The 8,949-nt window shown below is 31.6% G+C and overlaps 1 protein-coding gene across 3 annotated transcripts; it reads right to left on the bottom strand.

Annotated features, from left to right (window-relative positions):
* Positions 1 to 291: 291 nt before the first annotated feature.
* On the bottom strand, positions 292 to 5,058 carry LOC124840388 (uncharacterized). 3 transcript variants are annotated; one of them, XM_047316436.2, is made up of 11 exons: positions 4,858 to 5,058; positions 4,264 to 4,478; positions 4,130 to 4,190; positions 3,913 to 3,983; positions 2,608 to 2,672; positions 2,459 to 2,503; positions 2,280 to 2,360; positions 2,113 to 2,180; positions 1,228 to 1,276; positions 959 to 1,119; positions 292 to 735 (listed from the first exon to the last, which is right to left on the bottom strand). In XM_047316436.2, exons 2-11 carry the CDS (start codon positions 4,376 to 4,378, stop codon positions 669 to 671), a joined length of 783 nt encoding a protein of 260 aa, XP_047172392.1. In that variant the 5' UTR covers positions 4,379 to 4,478; positions 4,858 to 5,058; the 3' UTR covers positions 292 to 668. The 3 variants fall into 3 exon arrangements, with proteins under 3 accessions (XP_047172392.1, XP_047172393.1, XP_047172394.1); XM_047316437.2 differs by lacking the exon at positions 4,858 to 5,058 and having other exon boundaries at positions 4,130 to 4,186; positions 4,264 to 4,473; XM_047316438.2 differs by lacking the exon at positions 4,264 to 4,478 and having other exon boundaries at positions 3,913 to 4,190.
* Between the last annotated feature and the right edge of the window lie 3,891 nt (positions 5,059 to 8,949).

Raw genomic sequence — 8,949 nt, forward strand, 5'->3', positions numbered from 1 at the left:
GATATTTGCAAGTTGATTACTAGAACTTGAATAAAATGACCGTGAATCTTTGTGTTTGATCCTCACATGGAACACAAGATATTAGAGACAATGTAAAGAACCGCATGATTATCACATTACATCTTCATTACCCACACAAGTTCCCAATACATCTTCAATTTAAGCCCATGCATATGCAATTGCTCTCAGAGGTTATATTACAGAAGATTAGAAGTAGGATGGCCAAATATAATTACAGGACAATTACGAGTTGTAGGTTGTGGTAAATCAAGATTAATAGAAAGAAAACAATAAAAGTCAAAAAACGAATTCAATGATATTGCTAATACACCGACAATAAAGAATATTCTGCTACTTTATCATACAAAAAATTGAAAACGTAGTAAACAAAATCTGACAAACTTATACCAAACCATTGTTAATGAACATATGTACTATGCGAAATTCTAAATGTCATGGAATATTGTGAAGAAAATTAGCAGTGATTTCTTTCAATCATGGCACTGGAAGTGAAAGGCTGCTTGAGCCGCAGGGTACAGTCCGCACACTGTACTAAGCTTGAACCCAGATGAAAGGATGAAAGTTGATAGATACAGAGAAGGGCCAGGATTGCAACAAATGAAAGCTTATATCACAAGCAACACCACAACTCCTTCAGCATTCCAACTTTACCTTACCTTTCTAAGAGTGTTCATATAAGTATAACTGGACAAGACCATGAAAAGCTTGCGGAACCTGCAAAAATGAATTTAGATGTGTTATTGTGCCATGCCTCTTTGAGATCATTTCAGATGAAGTTTGTAAATATCTATCACATAGATGTCCAGCGTCATGTATTGCAATATTGACACGAGGGAAAAGAATAAAGAAGAAAATCCAAACTAAACATTTGCAAATTTCAAGCAAAGGCATTTAGTATATGTAGGTTTATAATAACAGTATGGTAAAGCATGCATACCACACCCACTGGCTTGAGTGTTGGGCCATTGCTTTAAAGCTCCTACGAGAATTTTCATTGACTATGCAATGCATTGTTCCATTTGAGTGCAACATGGCCAAAAATATGGACAACCAAATATCAACTGGACCACTATATTTGCGCAAAATATTGGTGCTAACCTATAAGCAATGAAGACATCCCAGGAAAATAAGGCAATTTGGGAGAGTTACAAAAAAAATAATTGGCCAATAAGATGAGAAAATAAAACCAAGAAAACAAACACATACAAGCTCCCAAACTTCAATATCCCTTTGTAAAGTATCATGTAGTAGCTTGCTGTCACAAAATGGAAAAAATTTCAATGTCAGAGACAGCACCATAAGAGGAAGAGAAAATAATGCAATTAGTTTACTAAATAAATCATGGAAGATGTCATCTTGCACTTAACACCCATAACCTTTCGTTTTCTTGGATACTGTACAAAATATCACATTCACGAGGACAAGTTAACGATAAATTCTAACAACAGGCAAAGACAAAATAGCAAAAGCGTCACCCGCGTGATTAGGTTAACTATAGGATCAATGACACCATTGGGGTCAATTAAAAACCAAATTCTCATGTACACAGTCTGTTGTAAGTGACCCATGTTTGAGATATCGACAAATTTGCATGGATTGTCGAAGCCAAACACAATCCTCCAACTTTACCCAGACTTGAGACGTAGGCACAATAAACATAAAAATTACTCGCACAAGTTAAAATAATCTTTATAAGAAGTGTGCATGAACAAATACCAACATATATTAATAATTTTAATAATCTAAAAACCACTGCCTACGCAGCAGCTTGCAGGAACTTTTCAAACAAAATTTAAGCATTTAAAAAAGATATTAACGGTGTATATGAATATGACTTATTTATTGTTATTTCAATTTTAAAATTATATTGTTTCAAATAAATCTCAAAATGTACAAATGTTAGAGCAATTTGGTTCAACTTATTTTGAATAAATAATCACAATCACTTTTTCTGTCAGGTTTTCGAGAGAGCATTTAAGAAACAAACCACTATTTCCCTTGAAATAAAAGACCATTCAATCATGCTACTAATATTGCCATATTTTCCAGTCATAGTTATTCAATGTTGATCAATACTAATGCTTAACTTACCATACTCCATAATGCACATCACGATGATTACAATGGCCGGAGACACCATAGCAGTCAAAGGTAATAATCTGGGGAAAAGGGTAGTTGAAGGATCATTAAGAGAGATAATTTGCACTGGTAGTACTAGTCTGTCAAAAAGATGCTTAAGGCAGGCAGAACAGTTTTACCATATCAATTGAACAACTGGTTATTTCTTCCTCGATAATCTTTGCCAATAAGCTATGGTTCCAAACTTTATCAAAACCGTCCTAAGTATGACAAGTTAAACAACAACAATATAAGGAACTAGCAATAAGCTTCAGAAGTAATAGTAAATATTATATCCAAAAACCTATTGGAATAAAACCTGCACATCAGGATGGTCGACAATCTTTACTTGCTGCATTGGAACCTGGGAACAAAATCCAATGTAATACAAAATTTAATTTGTAAGTATAGAAAAGTTATGATTTTAAATTCGAAACTACAGCTACTTTATATCATTATGTAAATCACCTTAAGGGCTACACAAGCCTGAAAAAGCTCTCGTTTTCTGATATTGCCTTTGCCTTCTGCACCACCTGCAGAAAAATAATAAAAATGTAAAACTATCCAATGGACGGAAACAATAACTTTAAAGCTTTCTAAGAGGCTAGACTTGAAGCTTTAATTTTTTTTATGTTGAAATTCTCATATCTAACCATCTAAGATAGATAGATTTCATGTCCTACATCTTTGAAATGTAAAAGTAAATCTTATATTAATTAAAGACTGTTAAGTAAAGAGATACGAATATGGTAACAACGGAAAATGGACAAATGATTGTAAGAAACTAAAGGTGATCCTCAACTTTACAAGAAAAAGGAAATACAGTGATGGACAGGAAAATAGAAAAGGAATAATGATTGGGTCCTATAAACCAGGGAACTCCCTGTAGCCAACCCTCATAATTTCTTTTAAATATCAATACCAGCCTCCCATAAAGAACTCCCGGCAAACTTTCAGATCTTCCTCCTAACTGGCTTTGCAATCATTCCCTCTTATTCTCCCATTCAGAGAATCTTCCTTCATCTCCTCTATAAGATTGAGTTTTTGTCACTAGGCAAAAAACTATAACTAATACTCATGGTGAACTCATACTACTTAAGAATGTAGCAACCCAAAAGCCACAATTCAATTGTAACTTGACTTACCTGACCTCTATCATAGAACAATTGATACAATCCGCAACATCCTTCTCACCCATCCCAAGCATCCCTCTATTCTGTTAGTTCCATTCTTTCCCTGCCCATACTTTCTTTCTTTTATATATATAGGCAAAGGGTGTGTTGAAGCCCTTTGAATAGAATTGTAAAAGAGAAAAAGGAAAATTTGTATCAAATATACAGTAAAAACTGATAACAAGAAATAACCAGAGTTGTGCGGCTTAAGCTAAAGAAAGATTGATAATGCTCCAAGAATTCATTAGTTTGATTATAATATAACATTGGAGTCTATTACCATACGGTATGAGAAATAATATTGAACTTCTTTGACATATGATCTGAGAATAATATTGAAGTGGCAATATGATTCATTAATAAAGTCATACTCCATGTACTGAAAATAGCTAAAAAATCATTCTTTATCAATACAAAATAGTAAACTTTCTCAATTTAGGAAGATGTCGCCTTCAGAAAATTCAGCTACAGAATGGGGAGAAGGAAAACTATAATTGGAATTAATAGAAATGAGTATAAAGTGACAGAAAGATCAAAATAAACAGACATATACATAACAAAACTGCCATAAGACAAAAACAGATTGTGCAAAGCTATTCACCAGTAGATAAGCATAGTACTTGAATGTTATGTCCCTTGGAAGTCAGAAAATTTATAGTTGGAGTAAAGAACCTGCAGAAATGAAACAACATTTCAACATAGTGCTAAATCATAATACAGGAAATATATCTTCAAACTTCAAAAGCCTTAGAAATATATGTTTCAAGAATTGAAGAAACTAGCATTAGACATATGAAAAACGTGGGTTTGGAACTTAAATGGATTCGTCGTCCGGATGAGCAGTAACCAACAAGACATTTCTCTTTCGAAATGATCTGCCTGAAAGAAAACATCGGAGATATTGAGGAAGAACAACAAAAATGGAGGCGGAATGGAAAAAGGGAGGCATTACCGATTTGAGTAAAATGTTTGGCGAAAGGGATGCGAGGGAGAATAAGAACTTTGCAAAGAGAAATTATCCATAGAAATAGAAAGAAGAGAGGAGCAGTGATGAAAATGAAGGCCATCTTTCAACTCAATAATATGATCCACTTTTATGGTTGGTTCAACTCAGTAGAATGTTTCATTAAAGATCCTAGTAACCAACCTTTTATACCTGTACGACAACTGCACAAAATAATACTATGAAAAGTTGTTTCAATTATTTTTTGTATAAAGGGTATTTTCTTATTTTCTTACATTGTATTAATCTAAAAAGCCAGCTCGGCATTTTCTTTCTTTCACTTTCTCAAAAACATCATGTTAAAAAGACATTCTATTTCAGGCAAAACAAATTATAAATTACTATTCAAATGGCACAGGCCTATCGAAGACAAAGATCGCAACAATATTACAAATAAAAAATACTTCATTGAAATTTAAGATTATTCAAAAGAAAACAAAAAGAAAAAGTTTAATTTGTGCCGATTATAATTAAGAAAGGCATGCGCATTGATGGAATAAGGACAAAAAAATAGGAAGAGGGGAAGGAGGAGGGAAAGAGTACCAATCGGTCGGAAACCTAAAGTTGTCGAACTGGAGCAGCCCGTTTTCTTCAGCACGAAGAGGAAGAGAAAGAAGACCTTCTATTGTTTCTTCAACGCCATTAATCTTCACTTTTTCTATTATTCATTCTACACACAGATCGGAAAACCTTTCATTACACTTTGGGATTTGCTTCAAAAACATGTTAACCTTTCGTTTTATCCTAATAACAAGAAACAACAATATATCATAAATAAATGGCCAATAATATACCTTTTATAGTATTTGTTTTCTCTTCACCAAACAATAATTTTGTATAGATTAAATTTCAAATGGTTGATAAATTAGTGTATTTTTAATTAAGCTTTTATTAATTTTTATTGTTTAATAATAAAAAAAATTATATTTTGTAATTAAAGTTTTATTATTTAATTTTTAATTATTATTTATCATTTTACTTCATTATGTTTACGAATTCAAAAAAAAATGTTATAAAATAATAAAAGTCATTTTATTTTAATTATAATATTATTTTATTAATTGAAAAACATACATAAAAACAAAAAGAATAAAATAATTCAATTAATGAAAAATATTAAACAATAATAATTTAATTAAAATATATATAAATTAAATATCTAGACAAAATATAATAATAACAATTTAATTAAAAACACTTAAATCTGAAAAAAAAAATTCTCTTACTTATTTATTCTTTAATAAATAATGAATAATAATAATTTTAATTTTAATAAATAAAAATAAAATAAAACTGACGACTTGGCTTACTACAATTGTGATTGAGAACAAAACACTACTCTGATGTTTAATTGCACAACACTGAAACACATCAGTAAATTTGCATGATCTCAAAGCTATGAAACTTACATATGTTATATGAAAAAGAATTGAAAAGTTGATATTTATCCTAGCTTGCAGTAACTAATAAAGAAGAAACAAGTCTTTGTCTATTAACCTTTGGTGGTATATATGTCTTCAATCTTTTAGTTTTTAGTTTTGTTTAACGACCAACAAAGTTTAAAGTTGATAAGTGTTTAATATAAGTTAATTTTGATATTCAATTTGGTAATTATATTGTTTTGATTTTGTTAAATATCTAGATAAGTCATTCTAATTTTACTTGTTTTGCAAACTTGATGAACATAGAGAGTCAGAAGAGAAAAATGAAGAAAGTAGAGGAATTCTAAGCAAATTCTGGCAAACTGACTTGAGCGTAGTTGAAGTGTGAAATTTAAGGCCTATGTCATATAAATAAACACACCTTAGAGAGAAACCTCAAGCACTGGACCTAAGATTAAAGTCACGAAGAATCCTTCTCCTAAAGAAAACCAAGCTTGGTAAGAAACCTTGCAGCTAAAGCCATGATGTCACCGTAGAAGTCATGCACTGAAATGTTTATAAAAACACAATTGTTCCTTTGTTTTAGGAGACTTCTAGACAACTTTTCTAAAGAAACTTTAAAGACTTTCTCATACACTTTCTTTGTACTTTAAAGAACATCATTACAAGGTTAGGAGATTATGTCTGTTGTTTGTATTAAATTATTCCCATCCATCATGAGGAGTTAAATCTACTAAGTGTTGAAGTCATATGTAACCCTTTAAAACTCTCTTGTATTTGGTATTATTTTATTTATGAATGTTTGCTTTTAATTACATGTTTGTGAATTGGTTTATGTTTTTTGTTGGATGAACTTATCATTCATCTTATTTCAATAGCTTGGGATTGGGTGGAAAATGGTTCTAAGTTGTGGTCCAATCAATTATCCTCCTACTTTTAGATGCTACGAATAGATCTAAGGCTCTAACTAGCTATAGGGTTCTGATCTTAATGCAAGTGATCCATTTAAGTAGTCACAGAGAAATAATAATGAACTTTGGTGAGGCTTTAAGTTCCAAAAATGGACCTAGAGTTACACTCAAAGAAAACTCCCAAAACATGATTTCTTGCACTTCATATTTAATAACAGGCACAAAAAAGGGATAAAGTGATGTAGTCGAGCTGCAACATGTTTTCATCATCTAGAAGTCAATCATTTTCAAATTTAAACTGTTTTACAGTGCATTTTTTGCTTTGTTTTCATAAATCAACTTTGTTTCATACTTTATGTAATTCATGTAAAACTTTATTCATGTTCAAACTAGTTAGAACATTGTGTTTTCTGTCAAGTCCATGTGGATACGACACTTGTCATACTACAAACTATCAAATATACTTACATATATATTTGGTTGTTGTGTGGGAACCCAACAAGTTTTTGGTATTGTTATCGAGGATTTGTTTGAAGAGAATCTTTATTTCAAACTAGATTGGCCACTGTATAAATTGTATTTAATTTTAGTTACTTTAACATATTTCCTTTTACTGTTACATAGATCTTTTGCATAATTTTCTACATGATTTTTCTTTGTACTATTTGGGATACTCATTATTCTTTAAGGCATTTTGTATACAAAGAAAGAAACAAAAACATGTTCTCTTATTTGATCTTGAGATTGAACGCACAACAAGGAGACTTAACAACATAAATAGGAAGCAAAAAACAACAGTTTAGCAAGCAAAGACCATAATTTCACACTTTGATATGGACACTCACTATTTGATTCAAATAGTTGCAGGAAAGAACCAACAAAGATTGTTGGGGGATTACACACAATAGTAGGAACCACGTCACTTTTCAAGTATAATCAGACCTGCTAAAGGTGTAGAGATGAAGCCTACATTGCTCTCATTGATGATAATAAATCATTTTGTTAGTTTAGATCAAGAAGACTCTTTTGATCATTTAGCCACATTCTACAAGCTGTGTGAAACTCTTTGAATAGATTATGATGATGTGGATGTTGTTTATCTTAGACTATTTCCTTTTTCACTCACTGGCAAGGCCAAAATATGGTTATAATCTCACTCAAATCAATGCTTAACAAGTTAAGACGATGTGGAGAAAAAGTTTCTAGCAAAATTTTTCTCACCTTTGAAATATATTAGCTCTAAAGCTACCATTGCAACTCTCTCCCAAGGAATTGATGAACATTTTTGTCAAACATGGGAGGGATATAAAGCCATATTAAAGAAATGTCTTAATCATGGATTTGATGATATAACACAACTCGACATGTTTTATAGTGGGCTTAGGCCACATACCAAGATGTTACTCGATGCTTCAACACCTGGAATCGTGATGACGAAAAGTGCTAAAGAAGTTATCATCATCATTGACTCACTAGCAACAAGTGATCATTAAGTCCAATATGATAGAAGTCAATCTTCCAAAAAAGGAATTCTAGATTTAGGTACACAAGATGTCATTCTAGCACAAACCAAACTCATCTCTCAAGAAATAGAAGAGTTAAAGAAGTAGATGACAAAAGTGTAGCTTAATCCACGATCTTATGGATCAACATTACAGATTCTAAAATGTGACTTTTGTGTTAAAGAACATTAAAATGATCACTCCTTTACAACTAAAACTTTAAAGGAAGAAGAAGTGAACTACATGAATAGTAGTAGGAGGCCAAATAACTACTATCATAACTAGAGATAAAATCAAACTCAAAATGAACATCAAAGTTCGAGACAAAAAAAGGATCATCAAGTAGGAAAATTGCACAATTGCCTTATCAAGGGCAACAGCCTCAACAACAATACAAAGTATCTAAAATCAAGGATGGGGGAACTCAATTTATCTAGGTATTGACCTCCAATCAAAAGAATAAAGAGACATCTCTTAGAAACATGTAAGTGCATATTGGTCTACTACCTCAACAATTGACATACCAACAAAAAGTAAAACTCTCGACCAATACAAGAATCAATCCCAAAGAACAATGCAAGGCTATCACAACCAAACAAGGTACTTTGATAGGTAAAGGGATTGGATGAAACCACAAGAAAACACTAGAAGAAGGGAGAGTTGAATATTGTTTTCAAAAATCCTTTCACAATATAGTGCCTGACAAATATTGTAAGATATGTTTGATCAAGGGGTTCACTTAAACGTTGTTATTTTATTAAACTCGTATAAATGTATGTTCAATAAAACAATGTAGTAAGCACAAGGAGTATGTTTAATGATTCAACTTCTAGAATAAGG

The sequence above is a fragment of the Vigna umbellata genome, chromosome 1 (assembly GCF_029865625.1).
Source record: "Vigna umbellata cultivar VRB3 chromosome 1, Vumbellata_1.0, whole genome shotgun sequence".
NCBI lineage: Eukaryota > Viridiplantae > Streptophyta > Magnoliopsida > Fabales > Fabaceae > Vigna > Vigna umbellata.